At 41.6% G+C, this 24,049-nt stretch overlaps 1 protein-coding gene across 2 annotated transcripts in view; it reads right to left on the bottom strand.

The window, feature by feature from the left end:
• Positions 1 to 19,253, bottom strand: part of LOC139162205 (cyclin-G-associated kinase-like) — a 48,231-nt gene extending 28,978 nt beyond the window's left edge. Inside the window, exon 1 of one of the 2 annotated variants that reach the window (XM_070742311.1) lies at positions 19,001 to 19,253. In XM_070742311.1, the coding sequence (XP_070598412.1) occupies positions 19,001 to 19,142 (142 nt within the window). In that variant the 5' untranslated portion in view covers positions 19,143 to 19,253. The remainder of the gene's footprint in view (positions 1 to 19,000) is intronic. The other variant, XM_070742312.1, reaches the window with a different exon arrangement.
• Between the last annotated feature and the right edge of the window lie 4,796 nt (positions 19,254 to 24,049).

Raw genomic sequence — 24,049 nt, 5'->3', positions numbered from 1 at the left:
GCAATACTTGCACCAAGACCTCCAGGCCAAAGGATTAAAGGAATCCACAAGCGGCAGCGGGGATCGTAAACGGCAAAACAGCCGGGGGGAAACGAAACCGCAACTTCTCCCAAGGAAAAAAGCCGAGCCACAAACGGCTGGCGCTATTAGTGCAAGTAAACAAATAAGGATAAACAATTCTTACTACTTTGAAGGAAAGATCGAAGGGAAGGTGTTAGAATGTTGAACGAGCTATCACAATACAACCGCAGGATATGCGAACTGAGCGAATTCTGGGGAAGGGGCGGATCCAGCAAGCTTTTTTAACACTAGGCTCAGTTCCACCGGATTGGACATGAGCAACCCATGTGACTGCTGGACCCGCTCCTTCAGTACGGAGAATCAGCACACAAAGATCAAAGTCAGTAAAGCAGTCATGAAACATAACTATCAGATAATCCTCCACAATGGCCAAACCCACAGGCTGCTACTTATAGCAGCCTCACTAATGACCACAGCCCCACCCAGCCACAGGTGGCCTCATTTTCTTTGATAATAATCTCTCAGTTGTTGTTGCCTATGCATCGCTCTCTGCATGCGTGGCTGTATCATTAACTCTTGTTCCGAATCCAAGGAGGAGCTAGAAAATTGATCTCCTTCTGAGCTGTCTGCCACACTCTCCTCCTCCCTGTCACTCATGTCTTCTTGGTCAGAGGAGCCTTCATCAGCAGATTCCACCAGGGGTGGGGGGGCAAAACAGGCCTGCAGCATGTGGATGTCTCCCCCACATCCACAGTCCTTGGGGCAGGAGCTGGGCCAGAGCTAACCACAACACTAACCACAGAATATTGTGTTATTTTCACAATAAGGTTTCAATGCAGTAGGAACACTATTATGTGCCTACAGTTAAGTACATCACTTGCTACTGATTTGGCAAAACAACTAGCTCTCAACTTTAGGCAGAGAGTCTGCAATTCTTTAAAAGAGATACCCCGGGCATAACCAACAGAAGCTATGTTTTGAGAAATGTATATATGTTCATGAACAAGGTTGACAAGGCCTGTAGGCTGTTTGTTATTACAGGCGTGTAATTTGTGCCCTCAGAAACCAATCAGATTGTTTAATGGTTGGACGAGAAATAAATTGCTCTCTGTAAAAGATTGCTTCTTGTTTAACAGGAAACCCTAGGGCGTTGAGTCATGGGTGTGAGTAGTTCCTTTGCAAGATGCATGTAAGTCCTCGTTATACCATGCTTCATCTGAAAAACAGCTGCCTTGCTCCTCTACTTTCCATGTATCATTGCTTAGAGCATAAATTAAAAATAATTCAAAATTTGACCGATCCTCTGCTTTTCAGCTGCCTGTATGAAGTTTATGGATGGTTTGTTAGATTTTAAGGTAGAGCAAGTAAAGAAGAGTAAAGAAGCTTACTCAAGGCTGGAAAACTAGAAATTGGAAACACCCCATATTTGGGGAAGGGGACTGGTGGCAAGTTAGGGCAGCCCGGCTGAAAGAACTTTACCTACCTTTCTTCTTTCTTTCTCAAAGTCAACATGGGGTTAACATACTATTTCCCTGCATTTATGCCTTGCATTATTTATTATTTGCCTCATGCTGTCTTATCCAATCATTTTGGCATAAACAGATTCACATAAAAGTAAAGTACAAAGAGCAAACGGCAATAGCACTAATGCATATGTCAGATGTGTATGTACGTGTATGTATTTGTGTGTGCTATTCATTTATATTTCATATTTCTAAGCTGCCTATTTTCCACAAAGAGGGGCTCTACCAAGAGGCTCTTTGTGTTCCAATTTGCAAGTAGCAATTCACAAAGGATAACCAAAAGGTCAACAGGCAGCCATCTGTGGATAAAAGAACTTATAAAACATAATTTTAATGTATCTCAAGCAGAGGAAGAAAAAGTTAACATTATTTGATAAAGGTGTTGGTTATCACCTATAAAGCCCTACATGACTTAGGGCCAGACTATCTTCGGAAGCGCCTCCTGCCACATAGCTCCCAGCAATCGATAAGGGCCCACAGGGTTGGCCTTCTCCGTGTCCTGTTGGCAGGACCGCGGAGGAGGGTCTTCTCTGTGGTGGCTCTGGCTCTCTCAAACCAGCTGCCCCGAGGTCCGTGTTGCCCCCACCCTACTGGCCTTCCAGAAGGCTGTTAAAACCTGGCTTTGCTGGCAGGCCTGGGGCCGAGGATAGTTTGACACCATTGTGTCCTGGCCATTTAAGGATGAATGTATTTTTAATGTTTTTAGACTCTTTATATTGTTTTTTTTAAAATGTTGTATACCACCCAGAGTCTGAGAGGAGTTGGGTAGCCTATAAGTACAAAGAATGAATGAATGAATGAATGAATGAATGAATGAATGAATGAAGTGGCTTTAAAATGTTGGTTGTAATATACAGATGGATCAATTGGAAAATATGTGGTTAAAAGGGATGAGATTTACATTGTGTTGCAATCTCAAAAAGAATATTTATAAAATGATTTATTTTTGGTACATGATGCCAGAGAAATCATCTAGGACAGTGATAGCGAACCTATGGCAAAGGTGCCACAGGTGGCACGCAGAGCCATATCTGCTGGCAGGCAAGCCGTTGCCCTAGCTCAGCTCCAATGTGCATGTGTGAGCCTGCCAGCTGTAATATAGCTAAATAATTTCACAGCATCGCATCACATTCATGTTGGAAGCATCAAGGTGCTTCAAGGTTGGAAGGATTAGCTGGTGACAGCACTGTTGTTCGGCTCGGAGCTGATTTCATGTGCCCAGCAGGAGCTGGACCACAGGACTGGAGCTCACCCTGCCCCATGCTAGCACTTGGGTCTCAAACACGAGTTTGTTGCTTGTCAAGTCAGCATCCTAACCACATGAGTTTTGGATGAAATACATACTTTGATACAGAGGATTTTAAAGATCATTATTAAACTGAAGCCAGAACTTTCATTTAGGATTAATAGATAAATAGTTAACAAAAACCGTGGAAGGTTATTTTAACATGTGATTACTATGGTGAGATTACTACATAGACAGAGATTGAAAGATACGACACTACCCACTATGAAGGAATGATTGATGAAGTTGACAGATTTTGCTGAAATGGATACACTCACATCTTTGATTAGAGAAAAGAAATCTAAATTTAGAGGTGACTGGAAGCCTCTTACGGACTTTTTGTGTTAAAAAATGAAAAAGTGAACATGATTCATGGCTCTAATTAGAAAAGATAGACCACAGAATGAATAATATGATGTAACTTTAGAAAGATAGATTAAAATATATTTGTACTTATAATTGCTACGAAGAATACTGGTAGGCATTTCTTTAGATCATTCATCTTTTCTTCTGTTCCAGCCCCCAACCTTTTTCATGCACTTTTTGTTTTCTCTTTTATTTATTTCCCATTTTTCTTCCTTACTTCATATTACTTTCTATTAGTTTTCCTCTTGTTTAAAAGTTTCAATAAAGATCATACAAGTGGTCAAAATAGGAAGCACCATATCCACCCCCATCCCAGTTAAAAGCGGTGTTCCCCAAGGAACTGTACTGGGACCAACGCTCTTCATTCTCTACAGCAGTGTTTCCCAACCTTTTTTGAGCCGCGGCACATTATTAATATTTTCAAAATTCTGGGGAACACTGAAGGGGGGGCGGGGGGCGGGGCTAAAGAAAAGTTTGGACAAAAAAAAATCTCTTCCTCCATTTCACTCTGTTTCTCCCTCCCTCTTTCTCTCTCTTCCTTCCCTTCTTTCTCTCTCTCCATCCCTCTTTCTTTCTTCCTCTTTTTTGCTCTTTCTCTCTCCCTCCTTCCCTCCCTCCATGTCTTTCCCTCTCCCTCCTTCCCCCTCTCTTTCTCTCTCTTGCTTTCTTTCCCTCTCTTTCTCTTGCTTTCTTTCTCTCTCATTCTCTCTCCCCTCCTTTTTCTCTCTCTCTCTTTCTCTCTCGTTCACCATGCCGGCAACAGAGAGAAAAAGAAAGAGAGAGAGAGAGCTGGAGAGAGAATGGAGGGCGCCGTTGTCTTCGCCTCCGCCCGCCGGCTCTGCAGCTAAGAGGCAACAGCAGCCATCAGCCTCCTCACCCTCCCAGACGTTCCCAGCGCCCGGACACGCGCCGCCTCCCGTTAGCCCAGCTGACCTTTCCCTGCTGCCGTTTTCTCTTCATGGCGCAAAGCCACACAGTCCCGGACTCCCAGATCGCTTGCTTTTCCGGCCAGCAAGCGCGGCGCGGCGCTTTCCTGGGCAGATGGCTTTGCTGACCGGAGAAGCGAGCGATCCGGGAGTCCGGGACCGTGTGGCTTTGCGCCATGAAGAGAAAACGGCAGCAGGGAAAGGTCGGCTGGGCTAACGGGAGGCGACGCGTGGCCAGGCGCTGGGGACGTCTGGGAGGGCGAGGGGAGCCGGCGGGCGGAGACGAAGACAACGGCGCCTTCCATTCTCTCTCCGGCAGCGAAGGAGAGGGGGCGGATCACGCCCCAAGACAGGAGGCGGCGGCGGAGGAGGAGGAGAGTGGGCGGATCGGGCGGGCAATGGGGCAGGGAAGAGAAGCCAGGGGCGCGTTTGGCCAGAGGCACCGTGGGGAGGCAGGGGCGGCCGCGGCTTCCTTTACTCCTACTGCCGGACCTCCCCGCCCCTGCCTCCTTTTTCCCGCCTTCCTTCTTTGGGGCCCAGCCAGAAACAGCTGAATCGGGCAGAGTGGGAGCTCCAGGTCGGAGGCACTGGCGGTCCGGCACTGGCAGTGCCCCGCCCACCTGGAGCTTCCTGCGGCACACCTGACCGTGTCTCGCGGCACACTACTGTGCCGCGGCACACCGGTTGGGAAACGCTGCTCTACATCAATGACCTTTGCGATTACATCACAAGCAACTGTGTCCCCTTCGCCGATGATGTAAAACTCTTCAATGCCACCGATAACACAACTACTCTCCTAAAAGACCTTGACGCTGTTTCTGAGTGGTCAAACACATGGCAACTCCAAATCTCAACTAGCAAATGCTCTGCCCTACACATTGGGAAGAAGAATCTGAACTCCAAATACGAACTGAATAATCAAATTATCACAGATAATCCCCACTCGGTTAAAGAACTTGGTATACTAATAACAAAAGATTTAAGTGCCAAAGCCCACTGCAACAATATAGCCAAGAAGGCTTCAAGAGTTGTAAACCTAATCCTACGTAGCTTCTGCTCTGGCAATATCACACTACTTACCAGAGCTAACAATACTTTTGCCAGACACATCCTCGAATACAGCTCATCTGTTTGGAACCCATATCGCATCTCAGACATTAACACCCTTGAAAATGTCCAAAGATACTTCACCAGAAGAGCCCTTCACTCCTCCACTCGAAATAGAATACCCTATGAGACTAGACTTTCAATCCTGGGCCTAGAAAGTTTAGAACGCCTTAAACAAGATCTAAGTATTGCCCACAAGATCATATGCTGCAACGTCCTGCCTGTTGGCGACTACTTCAGCTTCAACCACAACAACACAAGAGCACACAACAGATTTAAACTTAATATTAACCACTCCAAACTTGACTGTAAAAAATATGACTTCAGTAACCAAGTTGTCGAAGCGTGGAACTCATTACCGGACTCCATAGTGTCATCCCCAAACCCCCAACACTTTACCCTTAGATTATCTACGGTTGACCTATCCAGATTCCTAAGAGGTCAGTAAGGGGCGAGTACAAGTGCACTAGAGTACCTTCTGTCCCCTGTACTATTGCTCTCCTATATCTCCTATAACTTTCTTCTATTCCTATATCTCTTCTTCTATTCTTTCATTGATATGTTCTATTATTATATCTTCTTTTCTATTCTTTCTTAGATATATTTTACTATGAGTATCTCCTCTATAACATTCATAATGTATTTTACTATGTGTATATAGATATATACCCACTAAAACCCTCATTGTGTATTGGACAAAACAAATAAATAAAATAAAAACAGAGCAAGCAGCCATTGCTTGCAAGTTACCTGATCAATTGTTTCACCTTTTCTAAAGAGAATGCATGTATTCAAGGCAATTTACCTCCCCCCTCAAAGACCTCTGCTTGCTAAAGCAACCTGCCAATTCAATTAGCATCTTTTTTTTTCAACAGCAAAGAAAATTTTGAATGCCTGCAACAGAACCTAGAGAAACACAACCTTACTCATTGTCCTTGCATTTATAATATTAGTTGTAGATTAGTTCATATCCTGTATGTATTTCTGGGTACCATACTATATAGTAATTGAAGAACATAATGAGACTAAGGCACTTTCTTGCTTTCTTTTAGCAGTAGTCTCTAGGGCCCAGCTAAAATTCAGACAATTCAAATGTTAGCTATAACATTATTTCTGAGGGAATAATACCCACCATCATGAGTATTTGTTTTGCATCTGAGAAATTACCACATTCCTTCAAACTATAACATCAAACACACTCCTTCTGAGAGTAAATACAGTGGATGCGACACCACAAAATTCTGAATGCTACTTGCCAGTGAAAGGAAATATTAACTACATGAAAGCATTTTTACAATTCTGTGCCAAGTGATGCAGAAAGTTATTTTATACAGTATTCAGAAACACCACATTCCACTGCTAGACAATAGCTTTAAGTCTTTCAACAGCCCATTCAAAAGCCTCTCGTAAGCTACATAATTCTTATGCCTAAGACTATATTGTAGCTTGATATGTAATATGCACTGTATTTTAAAAAGGAAACAAATTCCTTGTGTATATAAACACACTTAGTGTCAGGGCTCCAAGTAACAAGCCCAAAGCTATCAAAATTGTGAGGCCTAGAGTTTCCTCAAAGCATAATTTTAGTTGGGATGTCATATTGACATAGCTGGTGAAAGGCCAACTCTGAAGAACCCAAACATTTCCCCACCCAATCAAAATCCAAAGCTCCCCCCCCTCCCCAGGTCACATGTCCAATCAGGTTGCAGTCCCAACTGTGGCTGGCTTTTGTCTACGCCCCTCCAACCCCTGGTAGAGCATCCTCGGCTCCCACAGGAAAGAATGCTAATTTGGCTATGCTGTACATCTCCCAGCTATCTCTATATCCCCCCCCCCCTTAAGTTCCTATAGCTCCACCCTGCCTTGCTGTGGAAACCCTGAAGATGCTCCCAAAATAGCTTCAGGGCTGACACTTGCCCAATTAAGTAGCCCACCCCATCCCAACAAAATTGAGTGACGTTTGTAAAAATATATATCTCATTACTTGCCATGCTAGTAGTGTAGAAAAGGCAGGTAAATAAAAATGAATGATTTTTAAAATCAGATTTTTAAAAAAATTTAAGACAGGTTTTGTTTATTTAAATCAGATTTTTTTAATTTAAATCAGATTTTTTTAATTTAAATCAAATTTATTTTAATAAAATGCTTTTGGACTTCACATTAATAATTTAGTTTATTCAGCATGGAATGGAGCTTAGTTCTGTAACATGAGGCTGCATAGTCTTCACTATTGGGACTGTCGGTGAGTCAACAGCAGGTCAGAGGAGCTGCTTCTGTGGGACAGACATGACAGTTGCTTTTAAAAAAATTATCAAGTTGATTTAAATCAAGCCTTTTTGGAACAGGGGGTGTCAAACTGGTGGCCGCGGGCCAGATATGTCACATGCAGGCCATACCCACCACAGCTCAGTGAATGGGAAAAACATTGTGAAAAGTCATATGACAGCAACGTAATGATGCAAGTTTGACACCCATGGTGTACAAGCAAAAAATTGGAAATGACTATTTCAGGAGTGGGCAATGTTGGCTCTTCTATGACATTATGGACACTAAATGAACCTGTGTTGAATTGGCACTGTCTAATGTCTAAAGAGTGAATGAGATACCTCGCAAAGGGCGTTTAAGGCTAGGAAGGCATCAGCTCATGGCTGGTGGAGGTAATTAAGTGGTGTGTCAAGGTCCAGGTAGCATCCAAACTAAATCAGAGTCCAAGTCAATGTATTCCTCAAAGTTCCAATTTATTGCCAGAGCCATCTTGGCACCTACGCTGGGAAACCTAAATCTGAGTTTTCCACCCAGTTGAAAGTTCACATCCCTTGTCTCCCACCCCCAAACTGTCACGTTGCCCACTCAGATTGTGCCAGCATGGCAAGCCCTCCTTCCGCTTCCGCCCAGGTGGGTGGGCATAGGATGGCCTTGACCCACTCGAAAGAATGCTTTGTGACTGCATCTCTTCCCTCATGGAAATCACCCCTCCCAAGTTCCCATAAACATCAGGCTTTCTATAGTATAGCCATCTATAGCCATTAATTTATCACTATCTTCTACACCGGCTTGACATGGTGAATATGTACCATTAGGGAGAAGGATGGGCTGGCTGGAGTAGCTGTTGATTCTTTTTTTTTAATTATTATTATTATTTGTTTTGTTTTGTTTTATTATTTTATTTATTTTATTTATTTTATTTATTTTATTTATTTTATTTATTTTATTTATTTTATTTATTTTATTTATTTTATTTATTTTATTTATTTTATTTTATTATTTTATTTATTTTATTTATTTATTTTGTCCAATACATAATACACATTGACGAGAAAGATATGTAATAATATAAGTAAAGAAAAGAATAGAAGAAAAGATATAAAAGTATAGGTGAACATATTTGAAAGGAAGAAAAGATGAGATAAGGAGAGACAATTGGATTTCTATGCCGCCCCTCTCTGAGAACTCGGGGCAGCTCACAACATATAAAATATACAATATAAAATATCTTAATCCAATTAACTAATTAAAAATCTCATTTAAAAACCCCAATTAGGTGGTTTTAAGATTAGATTAGATGGTTGCTTCACTGAAGGCTGGCATTACTGGGTCAAGGGAGAATAATAAGGCTGCTGCTCATTGCCAAGTTGGCTAGAGGTTAAGTTAGAGAAAGGTTCAGCAATTCCATGAAGGTAAGATACAAGCAACTAAATGGAAGAGGAAAACAAGATAAAAGAGAAAGATAAGAACAGTAACCGGCAAAATGGTGCCGGTACCAAATGCCTCTATTCTGGAGTTTGAAGTCAGACTGTTAGCACTCTTAGCTTCGTGTTGGCTGTTGGTGAATAACAAACCACTAAGTAATAAGACCGTATTATTTTTCGTGACCTCATTGGGAATGAACCGGTGAACCTTGCATGCGTGACTGGGAGAACTGGTTGAACAGGAGTGAGATGTTGCTCTGTCCAATTTGGGTTTCAGCGGCTGTGATTTCAAAGCTGGAGGCGGGGCGTAATGTCCCTGAGGGGCTTTGGCTATAAGCCTGGGCTGTGTTCCAAAGACAAACGCTATGAATGTCAGCCTTTGACAATAAAGCTGGTACATCACCCAACCTGCCAGCTAACAGTAGCCCTTCCTGAATTCCTAGACCTTGTCACAGGCCTAGTGGTAAATTTTCCCTGAGGGGACGTTACTGGGGAACTTCCAAAATTCACAGCCTCCATGGACCTGGCCTATGTAATTAATAGATTCACACTCTTATGGAGTGTGTACGGAGTTCACACTCACTGCCATGCCAATGACTGGCATCTGTGATCTCTACAAAAGGGGGGGCAGGCACCTTATGTATCTGTTTTCCAAAGGATCTAGGACAGGGGTCCCCAAATTTTGCAACTTTAAGACTTGTGGACTTCAACTCCCAGGATTCTCCAGCCAGCCATGCTGGCTGGAGAATTCTGGGAGTTGAAGTCCACAAGTCTTAAAGTTGCCATGTTTGAAGACCTCTCATCTAGGGATTTTCCAGTTACATTGCAAGAGTTCTACTAAGCATTTCAGAGACTTCTGGAATTCACAAACAACAGTGTTGAATGTAATTGCTTGGGATTTGTCTCTCCTTGCTCTTTAATCCCATAAAATGAAATACCTGAAGGGATGCCTGCAGCACCAATAGAGGAAGACAAGGAGCTTCACTAAGCAGGAGCATGAACTCATCTTCAGGCCTTTCTTGTGGCAACAAAAGTAGTAAAGTTGTTCTTTGTTCTTACTATCTTGGTAGAACATTATCTAACCTCTCCTACTGGACAGCACTGGACTGGACAACTTTCGTGCAACCCACTGGGAGTACTGGCTGGACTTTTGCAGTTAAAATTACTTAAGATTTCAAAGCCATATGAATAGACGCAAATTAGGTGGGAATAAAAATTTGCAAAGTATGCTAGGAATTGTCCCAGTGTTAGAATTAACCTCCTTGAAGGATGCAGTCATACACCCGTTCCTGAACAAACTATTTGTATTGCCGCCCCAAGTTTTCGGAGAAGGGCAGCATACAAATCTAATAAATAATAATAAAAATAATAATCTCTCAAGCTGGCAATTTTTCTAGAAGGTGAGATACAGTATATTTATTACAGATTTCAATCAGAGATAGGCAGAATCTGAAGGATTTTCCAACTCTTTTGGGGGGGGGAAGTATACTTCTCATAAAGTTGTGAATTCTTTAGGTGACCAGCCAGTTACTTGACAATAGAAATCCTTAAACTTCTTGACAACAACCCAGAATAGTCTCTGCTTATGGCCAGAATCCAAATGCCAGATTCAGTAATAGAAGACATGCTCTGCTATTATTTTATCTCTTCTTCCATTGAAGTTCTTGAAGCACTGCAAGTCATCATCATAAAACTAAATACCCTATCATTTGGTATTAATTAGTACTCTAGACACATTTTAATAATTAGTGTCACATCCTCTTTAGGATGAGCCTCTATACATTAGCATAGAAATCATCCTTAAAACTTCAGGGTTGTTGTTGTTTTTCTTTTAAATCTACCAATGAATTTGCTACCCATCTCTCCTAAAATTGTGAAAATTTCTACTCATCAATTACTGGAAGCAATAATACTATAGGTTTCCTGGGATAAACACACTTTCTCCATCCCTTGCAATTTAGCACTTGGGAAGAACTTTATAAACAGTAATGGTGACATTTCTATCCATCTTAATGCATACTAGACTCTCAATTATTGTTTTCCAGTGTATACATTTTGGTTTCTTTTAAAAATAATTTTCAAAAAAGTAATGTCCAAGCATATAATTATGCCTACTACAGTTGTAATGCAAACCCCAATATTTCCCTATCACTCATCTAAGTTATATATCTATTGGCCTTAACGGGGGTTATGGTTATCCATTACTTGCAAGGAGTAGGGTTAGAGGTTGATTTGCAAACAATTATCTACAACTAATTCACTTTTTTGTCGTGACTGACATTAACCTTAGGGTAAACAGTGGAAATCTCATATGATGAGAAGTTGCTGGAAAGAAAATGTACAAACCCAATAGCTGCTATTAATAAAAGTGTAAGTGCTAGTGTATCTGCATTCATTGTGTTCATAAAACGGTTAAGCTATAACTACAGTTAACAAAATGTAACATATGATTTCATACCACATGCTGAGCCAAAATAAACTCATTATAGTTTTACATGATTGGCTGCTTCATATTTCACAGTGCTATGAAAAGTAACTTTTGACATACTAGCAGGTTTCTTAAGTGTATTTTGTGTCTCAAATTTCCAAGTCAAGCAAAACCCAACGATCATCAGCATAGGAAAGATGTAGGGGGGAAATGATACACTTCTGATGTACCTCCATGCATTTTAAAAACATATAAAATTAAACGTACAGTCCTCTAAACCAGTGTTTTCCAACCTTGGCCACTTGAAGGTATCTGGACTTCAACTCCCAGAATTCCCCAGCCAGCATTCGCTGGCTGGGGAATTCTGGGAGTTGAAGTCCAAATATCTTCAAGTGGCCAAGGTTGGGAAACACTGTTCTAAACTATAGTCCAACTCATAATACTAAAACTCAAATTGAGGAGTAAAATTTTCAAGTTATAAAAGTCAAAGGTAGAATTCTTTTAAAAATTAAAAACATTTTTGCATAATATGTGGCTTATGGTTCCGTACATACAAAAAAGCATTTTTCAAGTGGTTTGATTGACTAAGGTAATAGTGTCTACAACAAGACTATAGCACAGTGATGGCAAACCTTTTTTCCCTTGGGTGCCGAAAGCGTGCGCCAATGCGCTATAGCACTTGTCTGTGTGCGCACACCCATAATTCAATGCCCCCACACCGCACACCCCACGCATGCATGCATGACCCACACACACTGCCTTGCCCCTGTGAAGAGTGCCCCCTGCTCCCGTTTCCCGACTTCCAGTGGGCTCAGTAGACCTGTTTTTCACCCTCTCCAGGTACGAGAGGCTTTCTTGAAGCCTGGGAAGGGCAAAAACAGCCTCCCTCCGCCCCCTTGCAGTTTCCCCAGAGGCCAAAATCCCCCTCCCAGAGCCTCAGCACAAGCCAAAAATCAGCTGGAGCTGAACTAAGGCAACAGTTCATGTGCTGGCAGATATGGCTCTATGTGCCACCTGTGGCACACATGACATAGGTTAGCCATCAACGGCTACAGCAGGTTACATTGTTCGACCACAACTTATTTTTATTTTCTGCTTCAAAATTTGTCATTTACATTTAAAATTTTCACATACGATAACTCATGCCGCACGAATCTCAGCGACCGATTAGGTCCCACAGAGTTGGCCTTCTTCGGGTCCTGTTGACGAAACAATGTCAACTGGCAGGGCTCAGGGGAAGAGCCTTCTCCGTGGTGGCCCCAACCCTCTGGAACCAACTCCCCCTGGAGATCAGGACTGCCCCCACCCTCCTTGCCTTTCGCAAACTTCTTAAAACCCACCTCTGCCGTCAGGCATGGGGAAATTGATTCCCCTGGGCCGGTCCGTTTTATGCATGGTATGTTTGGGATGCTTGATTGTTTTTACATTAAGGGTTTTAAACTGTTTGAATAAATTGGATTTGTACTATGCTTTATTGTTGTGAGCCGCTCCGAGTCTTCAGAGAGGGGTGGCATACAAATCTAATAAATAAATAAATAAACCACTCAATCAATCCACATGCAAGCAACACAGGTAAATGAATGTTACAGTGCCATATTGTAGCACCTGTGGGAACAATCTGTGTCTTATGTTCATTCACCCATCATGTTAATGTGGTTTAATTTTGTTTTAGTACGTTATGCATCATATGCATTGTGATTTGTAAATAATGGCAAAGGCCTTAGTGTACACCCCAGCCAATTGTTTTTTTATTCATTAAACTTGTTGGAAGGCCTGAAAGACAGGATTTAGGGACAGATCATCATGGAGAAAATCTATCTAGATGGTTGCCAAGAATTGGCACTAATTCGATAGCATATAATCAATCAATCAATCAATCAATCAATCATGAAACATGATTAAGCATCACTATTCAATATAATATATAAACTACTTCAAATAAAAAGCTTTTAAATCAATCAGAGGATTAACCTCCATTAATCTTTCCCCTGTCCTGGAATATTTGAAGCATTAAATTCCTGCATACGATTTTTGACTAAGCAATGGTGACTGAAGATGGATCTGCCAAGAGCAGAACTAATCACAGTGGCAGGACAAGGAGTTGGCAAGTATCAGCTCCTTGGAATTCCTCCCCAGATAAAGGAGAAGATCACCTGCACTCCATACGGTGGGTTCCAGCAGACTGTAAGACAGCAGTCTCCTGTGGTGAGTTTTAGAGCTCTGGAAGCTGATCGAAAGGCATTTTTGCTGAAGCCGCGGTTTGGGTTTGCATACACTTTTTCTTAATCACTTCTGGAAATTGCTTAACAGCCTTTTGGGTAACAAGAATTGTCAAAAAGACAAAGTTTCATTACACCAGGAAAATAAATCCTTAACAAAATGATTTTAATGAAAGCTTAAAGACTTTAAAAAAATTCTGATTATAGAGTAAAAAGCAAAAGGGTGATTAAAACACGGATCATGCAAAGTTATAAATGGACTAAGAGGTGGGATGGATTAGAAATTAGATTTTGAAATTAAATTCACTACCTCCACATGCCCTATTTTCAGCTTCCATGTGTCCCGTTTTTGGCCTCCTCCAGGCGATGGTGATCGCTATCCCCACTGCCTGGAATGGGCCAAAAATGGGGTACATGGAGGCAACGATAGGTGATTGTGCCAATGGGCAGCGATGGTACCAATAGACAGCAGTGATCCCCACAGCTTGGAACAAGTGATTGGTGGTATTCCGGGAGCCCTATCCAATTGCCAACCAGCTGCTCATGTTAAATCAGGCTGTGCTGAAGCTGACCAGGCTGTTTGCTATTTGTTCCAAGGAGGCAAATTGTTGGGTGGTAGAGGCAGATTTTGTTTCCTTGTTTTCCTCCCCAAAAGCTAGGTGATTTTATAATCCGGAGGGTCTTATAGTCTGAAAAATACAATAAGAAATATTCCCATGGGAAGATATGCTGGATTAGAGGAAAGCATAGGAGTAGAAGGAATAAAAAAGAATTAAAGATTATAGTTAGAAGAGAACTGTTAGTATAGAATAGAGCAAAATATTTACATTTGGAGGAAAAATTAAGGATATTTGGGGATAATGCAATTAGAGATTACTTTAAAGATTGCATGTCACTATAAAAAGATTTGATGGAAGTCGATAAATGAGTGGGGGATGTGGATTTAAAAATGACAAGCTACAAGAATGATATGGAAAGTTACACTGGATATACAAATGAAACCAGTTGGTCTTCATAACTAAAACGGACACACAAATAATAAAACAGAAGAATTACTTGGACAACATTGTTATCTTGGACTTTCAAAGCATGTATGTTAAATTTATGAAGGAGTTCCTGAGAAAAAGGCAAAGAAAAATGAAAAGAAATACACTTTGGGGATACTATTTAAAGGGATTAAAGAGCATTTTTTAAAATAAAGGGAAGGAATATAAAGTTGGCTTAGCTGATCAAGGTTAAAATACATAGGGCGTTTCTGGTAGTTTTTAATGGATTTTCTAGAATAGGATTGAATGATAAGATTTTAAAGATTGCTTTATATAAAATAGAAGATTCCATATCTTATCTTTTATATAGAGCAATCTTTAATCTTTATTAAAGATTTATAATCTTCCAATCTTTACTTTGGAAGAAGAAAAATTATGTTATATTTTGAAATAAGGAACACAAAGGGTTTTTTTTAAGGTTAAGATACAAATACACATGTATTATTTTTTGCAACTCGTAATGAAGTTTTGCTGATTAGGACTGATGAGGCTTTAACATTTGTTTTTGAGAAAATATGAGATGAAAATTTCTTTGGTTATAATATCAAAGGAGATGATACGTTATTGAAATTGTATTTGCCTTGATGAAGGGGGAAATAAGTTTCTTATATAGTTTTCTTTTTTCTTCCTTTTTTATGTGTACTTTTTTCTTTTATTTTTTTCCTTCTTAATTTATTGGAAACTAATTTATATATTTTCCTTAGGTTTTTTTTAATCTTTGTATCTGTAAAATTCAGTAACAATTATTAAAAAATGAAACTCCATGTAGGAGAGCATTTAAACAGTAAATTAATTACCAATAGTATCCTGATGAAAACAATCCACTTTACCAATCATGTTTAAGAAGAAAATAAATCAAAAGAGGTTTTTTATTAAGGCATAAAAATTGAGCCTATTTCTAGAGATTTCTTTGTACTGCCTTGAGCATTACACAAATATATGTAACCAGATCTGTTAAATGTTAAAATTCATCTCATTTTAAAATATTATCATTCAAGACATAAAAATGTCCTAGCTAAGATTTCATATCATATTTGTATGTTGTTTATTTAACCATAGTTGATAGAATTCAGAAAAATATCTCAAACTGCCTGATATACAAAGCCATAAATCATGTTTTACAAATCAGAGTACCCTGCTACACACTATTATACTAAGCAAAAAACAAATCACTTGTGGGATAGCTGATGCTGGATAAAGCACAACTGAACAGTTATCGGTCAACATTTTGACATATTTCAGATAAAATCTAGAAGGGTGCATTTCACCTGTAAAAGTCAGATCATAAAACAAGATGACCATTTGCTTTGCTTTATTTTTGGAATAGGGAAATCATGCAGGTGCAATAGCACCCCAGCTTACTAAGCCTCACCTCCACAACCTCTCAGGTGACTATGCATTTTCTAATGCCCTAAAAATGTATATACAATAATAACTAAAAATGAAATATTTTAGTTTTAACAGCAGGGTGGTTGAAAAAATAATTCTGGAGAAAAGAATGCTTGAAAGCTCAAGACCTCACCAAAATAAATATTTAGTGTAAGAACAGAAAATTTACACCATTCAATTTTATTCTCTTTCATTTTAGCCCAGGGCAGGGACTGTATCTTTTACCAACAGAGGACTTTCAAAGTCTAGCTTTATAAACCCTGCAGCACAGCATAAATATTGTCCATATATTCAAATGATTTCTGGGTGATATCTATATTAAAGTGTTCATCTGAGACTTGCTTAATAGTTTGAATGGGGCAATTTTTCTGGAGTGGAACAACATGTCCAATGAGGAATACAAGGAAGAAATCAGAACTCTTGGTTTGGACATATGAGTCACCAAGGTACATTCCCTTTCAATACCTTTAATAGTTAACTTGACCAAACTCCATTAACATTCTGCTTAAGGATTTTGGTCACATGAAACAATATGCTTTCACAGTTAGCACTTCACAAATCTAGTAACTCTATCCTCAAATGAACAGCAGCACAGGTAATGCCTTTGAATCTTATCCTGTAGACCAGGGGTCAGCAATCCCCGGTTCTGGAGCCGCATATGGCTCTTTCATCCCACTGCTGCAGCTCCTTGTCGCTGGTCAGCTCTATAATTGATAGAGCTTTTGGTTAGGACAGGTAGATGAAAAAGGATGCCACGCTAGAAGGAGACTATGATGGGGGAGACGGATTTTTAGTCGGCTCCAGAACTGAACCAGGGGCTTCCAGTTAGGGCCTTTGTGGCTCTGTGAGTGTTTAAAGTTGCTGACCTCTGCGGTAGACCAAGGAATATTTTAGATTCTGATGGCAATTTTTTGAGTAGTAAAAAAGTTAATAGTGTGTCATGAGTGTCATTTTCTCCAAAAGATGGAAGAGGGAGGGAGGGAGAAGGAAATAAAAAAATATTTTTTTGAATATTGGAAAGGGAGAGCACTTCCTAAGATGACAACCTTAGGCAAAAAGTAATACTGTATGCCTTAAACCCAAAGATTACATTTGTAAGATGTACAGCATTACAGACTAGTTAGACAAATATAAAGACAGAGATGAAGGTAGAAGAGTTAAAACTGTCATAAAATCTCTGCTAAGCAGATTCATAATTATTCAAAACAAATCTAGAAACAACAGAGCTGTACAGGACTCTGTGATGATATGATTTCAACTAGGGACAAAATACAAATGTGGCATTCGCTGCCATCAAAATTTGGGAAAATACATAACTAATCATTTGTCAATATTATTCATGTAACACATGAAGCCACAACATGCAGTTACACTTGCAGTTATGCAATACCATTCCCAGTTCACCAGGAATATACACTGCTCAAAAAAATAAAGGAAACACTCAAATAACACATCCTAGATCTGAATGAAATATTCTCATTGAATGCTTTGTTCTGTACAAAGTTGAATGTGCTGACAGCATATGAAATTGATTGTCAATCAATGTTGCCTCCTAAGAGGAAAGTTTGATTTCACAGAAGTTTGATTTACTTGGAATTATATTGCGTTGTTTAACTGTTCCCCTTATTTTTTTGAGCAGTATGTGTTTGAGATGGTTCTGATTGCTAGTCCTCTGGAATCTAATATCCTGTTAAATAACTATACAGATGTAAATACATTTATTTATTTATTTATTTATTTATTGGATTTGTATGCCGCCCCTCTCCAGAGACTCGGGGCAGCTAACAGCGACAATAAAACAGTGTACAATAGTAATTTGGTATTGATGATTAAAAATCAATTAATATAAAAACCAAACATACATACATACATACCATGCATAGAATTGTAAAGGCCTAGGGGGAAAGAGGATCTCAATTCCCCCATGCCTGGCGGCAGAGGTGGGTTGGAAACTCTTGCATGTTGAGACTTCTAGCATCTTGTAAATGCTCCATCTGCTATCACCCCCCACTTCCAGGTTGATTCTTCTTTTTTGTATTTATTTCATGGGAAGAAATGAAGAAATCTCTTCTCAGAAACATTCCTGTGAATATGCCCAGCCAGCACTGTGAGACATAGCAAAACTGCCTTTGCTGAACATTAGACCTTGAACTGATCTTAAAAAGATCCAATGCCCCAAAGTCAAATGCCTAAAATGTATAATTCTTCAGACAGCTATGGAAAAAGATTAACATTTTACTGACAACAGAATGGGAAAAATCCTAAATTGTGGGGGGGAGGTCACTCATATCTGCCAAATCCGATGAAAGCTATTATTTTATTTATTCCTACTTCTTCCTCTTTGATCACAGCTTGTTAAGGAACATTTTATTAACACTGCCATATCTTTTATGTACGCTGAGAGCATATGCACCAAGACAAATTCCTTCTGTGTCCAATCACACTTGGCCAATAAAATTCTATTCTATTCTATTCTACCAGGAAGACTCTCTCCCATAAATGTCACACTTGTCACACACAAAAATGCTCCTGCTGGCCTTGTTACACCCTTACAGACCCTTCTTCCGCCTTCCTTTTTCTTCCTAATCTCTCTTGACAAATTTAACAATTCACCTTTACACACACACACACATACACACACACACCTCTGAAGGCCAATTACACAGTATTTCCCATTCCGATGCAATGCCAGAGGGGGTTATTTGGTTCAATCGTTAAAAAATAATAAAAATGGGAAACAGGAATTTTAAAAAAATTCTTATATTGGGGATTATAAGCATCCTGACTCCCAGGGATGTCTTGTATGGAGTCTGTTTCCCGGGACTGAAATGGAAAAGGCAGAAGGCGGAAAAAGGGAAAGGGAAAAGGGGGAGACTGGAGAGGGAAGGAGGAAGAAGGGAAGAGCAGCCTGACCCCACCGGTTCGCGCCCTTCCCCACGATCGGAGGTGGGGGGACCCCATCCGGAGCTCCCTCCGCCCCGCTCACGCCCCTCCCGCGCACCTTCGGCGATGACCTTCTTGATCCGCAGCTTCATGTCGCCCATCTCCACCACCTGCCCCACGAAATCGTTCTGATCCCGGCTGGCGGCTCCTAAGGAGCCGGGCCCGGCCAAGAACTCCAACGCCGACTGCAACAGCGACATGGCGGCTCAAGCCGAGGCCGGCAGGGGATCAAGCGCCGGGCGGGGGTGGGAGAGCGCCGCCGAACCCGGCCGGTTCTGCCTGCCGCCGCCAATGACACCCTCGTTCAGCGCGCCGGTCTCGCCCGCTCCTCCAGCCCGCACCGAGCCCACTTCCGCCAACGTTGTTCGTCAGAGCAGGAAGGCGGGGCCCCGCCCACTTGCTCGGGTCGCCCCGCCCTCCAGCCAGCCGTTCGCCAAGGGGGAAGAGGAAGGCGAGAGGCTCTACACTTCGGGTGCCTCCTCGAAAGCCGCCCTGCGCTGACGTCGCTTTTGAACTTGTTTTTAAAATAATGGGGTTTTAGATATTTTCTTTTAAATATTAGATTTGTTCATTGTACACTGTTTTATTATTGTTGTGAGCAGCCCCGAGTGTGTGGAGAGGGGCGGCATACAAATTTGATAAATTATTATTATTTAAATTATTAAATTATTAATTATTACTACTGGGCCCACCAGAAGTTGGGAAACAGACCATTTCTGCCCTCCAGAGAGCCTCCAGGGGGCAGGGGAGCTGTTTTCGCCCTCCCCGGCATTGAATTATGGGTGTGGGCACACACGGATGCGCAATAGTGCACGCCCATGCTCTTTCGGCACCTGAGGAAAAAAATATGGTAAAAAATGGTATAGAGCCATCATGGCGAACCTATGGCCATACTGAAGAGCACGTGAGACTTTGCCCTGTGTCAGCGCACTCTGGCCAGCTGATTTTCGGCCTTGGGAAAGGCCGTTTCACCCTCCCGACACTTTAAGGCAAACCAGAGGTGTGCTTTCCGTTGTGCTTTTTTTTGCACTCCAGAGCTTCAGAAAGCTTTCCTCAGCCCTCTTGAGAGCAAAGAATAGCATAACGGCAAACTAAAAGTGCGTTTTCCAAACTTCCATCTTGCCTATTGTTCTGTCTGGGTCCCTCCAGAGGCAAACACCAACCCAAAAAGAGAAGCCAGACACACTGGTAAAAATCAAAGGCAGTTTATAGAATTCAAAGCAAACACAGGTAACAGAAAATGTCCTTACACACAGGAACACGCTGAAACTTCAAAGATGTTTCACGAAGGCCATGAAGTAAAACAGGATTCTTGCTGTCAAAAACAACGCTGGAGATAACAAACATACGCCTCCCCCAAGTCTTCCAGTCTTCTAGGCCACAAGCCAAGATCAGAGACGCCGAGAAGCAAAGCAGGGTCACAGAACTTCCAGTTGATAACGCTCCACATGGCTGAAAAGGGTTGCCTGCCTTTTAAACCCTGCTGAGGAGAACCACACCCAAACCCAGCTGTTGCCAATTCAGTGATGCCAATACCTTTCTAATTGGTCCCGTCTCTGAGCTGCACGTCGCTGTCTCATGTCAATTATAGCCTGTGCTTCCTCATCCAATGAGTCCAGGCTACTGGCTGGGGAGAGGGCCCCCCCAGGGCTCTCAGGCTGCTGCCCCTCATCCTCTTCCTGACTTTCCTCTCCCCCGTCTGCCTGGTCCTCCCCCTCCTGTTCACTGTCCTCCTCCTCCAGGCCTGGATCCAGCAGAGACGCAGCCGGTCCCTGAGCAGCCTCAGGCTGAATCACAACCCCCATTGTGCTGCTTTTTGCACTCCGGAGCTTCAGAAAGCTTTCCTCAACCCTCCGGAGTGCGAAAATCAGCACAACAGCAAACCGGATGTGTGTTTTCCCGAACTTCCGATTTGAATATTTGGGCATTTTTTTCACCTACCAGCCTTCAGTAAGGGCTGTGCACATGCACAGGAAGGGGCAGTGCGTGTGTGTGGGGGGAGTGTATGTGTATGGGGGGAAAGGTGTGGGCACGGGCATGCACGCTAGCATACACCCTTTTGGAACACAAATCAAAAAAGGTTCACTGGTGTAGGGTCTCCTGCTTGGGCAGGGGTGGTGTGGTGTTGGACTACATGACCTTACAACAGTGTTTCCCAACCTTGGAATCTTGAAGGTATTTGGACTTCAACTCCCAGAATTCCCCAGCCAGCAAATGCTGGCTGGGGAATTCTGGGAGTTGAAGTCCAAATACCTTCAAGATTCCAAGGTTGGGAAACACTGCCTTACAAGATGGCTTCTGTTAACTTCTAGATTAGATTAGATTTATTGGATTTATATGCCGCCCCTCTCCGCAAACTTCTAACTCTGAATCTGGTAATCATGTGACGACAGAACACTGCAACACCACCTTAATTGCAAGCCCTTTGCCAAGGGTCTAAATCATGGTCACGTGATCCCTGGGGTGCTGTGATAGCCACAACCAATCAGGACCCATTGGTTGCGGCTTGTAAAATCCCCCTGGTTCAGTAACATCATCACTTCAAATGGTTGCTGAATCAGTAGATTTAAAGCAAGGATCACCCTCACCCAAACTAAAGGCAACCTGCATTTTAGCAGTTCTATAGGGCGCTTAAGAGAGTCTCGCTATGCTGGTCTTGAGGAAACTAGCTGATCAGCTGACATTTCCCAGGCTCCCACGACATCTCTCACATTTTTCAAATCTGGCTCAATATACGCGGGCCCAAGCATGATTAGAATCAGGGCAAAGAAAGCCGAGGAAGGATTTCCCTCACTACAATGTCATTGGGTTCCTTGTTTAATAGAATAGAAACCTGAGAGAGAAATCCAGTTTAGTGTAATGATTAAGGCGTTTGGCTAGAAATCGGGAGACTGTGAGTTCTAATCCTACCTTAGATATAAAGTCAATACAGGTAGTCCTCAACCTATGACCAAACTGAGCCCAGCATTTCTGTTGCTAAGCGAGACATTGAATTGATTTTTGCCCCATTTTCTGACCTTTCTTGCCACGGTTGTTAGTTGAATCATGGGAATTGTTAGTAATCGGGTTGTTAAGTGAATCGGTCTTCCCAATTGACTTTTCTTATTAGAAAGTCGCAAACGTGATGATGGGACACTGCAGCCATCATAAATATCATCTAGGTGCCAAGCGTCTGAATTTTGATCATATGATTGTGGAGATGCTGCAGTGGCCAAGTGTGTGTGAAAAAACAGTCATATCCTAAGTCAATTTTTTCACTGCTGTTGTAACTTTCAACAGTCACTAAATGAACTGTTGTAAATTGAGGACTACCTGTATACATACATACATACATACATACATACATACATACATACATACTTACTTACTTACTTACTTATGTACCTTCAAGTCAATTTTGACTACCAACTACTTCCTAGACTAGTCCCTGAGCATCTCGGTAAACAAATATTAATGCTAAAAGTAAAACAAGGAAGTATTTAAAACAATGCCTTGGAGTAGGACCAAACATCTATACATCTATTAACCTAGAACTTTCAGATAAGTAAGAGCAACATGGAGCAGCCAAATCTATGAAAACCCCTAATGAAATACAGTGGTACCTCGGTACTCGAACGCTTTGGTTCTTGTACAATTCGGATAACGAACAAAATTTTCGGCAAAAATTTGCTTCTGAACAAAAATTCGGATACCGAACAGCCACAGAAAATTTTGTTCATTATCCGAAATGTTACCGCCGGGGGCTGCTGCAATCCCAGCAGCTTCAGGGGGCTGAGGAGCTCTATAAGAGCTCCAAGCTGCAGGAAGGGTGGGGGCGGCTGCAATCCCGGCAGCTTTGGGGGGCTCCTTTCCTCATTGCTTCCTCTTATTACCTGTAAGCAGCTGCAAAAACTTTCTCCTTCACGGCGGCAGCTTCCCTTCTAGTAGCAACAGCGAAGGGTGATGAAGGGAAGCAGCTGGAGCCATCTCAGCAGTTGCCGCCACTCCAGCAGCTTCCCTTCGTTACGTGACGTTCCCAGCGCTGTTGCTCCTCGAAGGGAAGCCGCCGCCGTTGCCGCTGCCGGGAAGGAGAAAGTTTTTGCAGCTGCTTATAGGTAAAAATACGAAGCATTGAGGAAAGGAGTCCCCCAAAGCTGCTGGGATTGCAGCCGCCCCCACCCTTCCTGCAGCTTGGAGTACCGAATTTATTTATCCCATAGGAAATAAAGAAAATAGATTTAATTGGTTCCCAGCGAGTTAACGGGCTGGGAACCAATTAAATCCATTTCCATTATTTCCTATGGGATAAATAAATTCGGTACTCGACCAAATCGGTTCTCGACCACATTTCTGGAACGAATTGTGGTCGAGAACCGAGGTACCACTGTATATGGTCTTTAAATGTATGGTTTTTTAAGCCCATCAAATTTTCATAGAAACTATCTTTTCAAAGACGTTGACTTCTAAGCCCATATAATATGAAAAATCAAAGTTAAGGTAAGAAAATTCATAACTTTGTATTGAGAATCTGCATTTGTATGTCAAACTGGGTCTAACTCTAATCTAGCATCATGTGATGCTACAGGTGAAAGTCGAAAAATTAGAATATCCATGTATATGCCACAGGGCAAGCTAAATAAATAAAATTTGCTCCCAAATGGCAAATAATGTATCTGATATAACTATTCTTTCCTGTTACTTTGCCTTGTGTTCCCCTGGTATTTTATCACCACCATAAACCTATTCATAGTTATTTACTGTGTTTTGTGTACAACATCGCCAAGAAGGCCTCAAGAGTTGTTAATCTAATCCTACGTAGCTTCTGTTCTAGAAATCACACACTACTTACCAGAGCATACAAAACTTTTGCCAGACCCATCCTAGAATACAGCTCATCTGTTTGGAACCCATACCGCATCTCAGACATTAACACCCTCGAAAATGTCCAGAGATATTTCACCAGAAGAGCCCTGCATTCCTCCTCCCGTAACAGAATACTGTACGAAACTAGGCTTAAAATCCTGGTCCTAGAAAGCTTAGAACTAAAATGCCTTAAACATGATCTAAGTATTGCCCAGAAGATTATATGATGCAACGTCCTACCTGCCAATGACTACTTCAGCTTCAA

This window comes from Erythrolamprus reginae, chromosome 2 (assembly GCF_031021105.1).
Source record: "Erythrolamprus reginae isolate rEryReg1 chromosome 2, rEryReg1.hap1, whole genome shotgun sequence".
Taxonomy (NCBI): Eukaryota; Metazoa; Chordata; class Lepidosauria; order Squamata; family Dipsadidae; genus Erythrolamprus; species Erythrolamprus reginae.
Note: the sequence above shows the minus strand (reverse complement) of the source record. Positions and strands in the feature narration are given on the sequence as shown.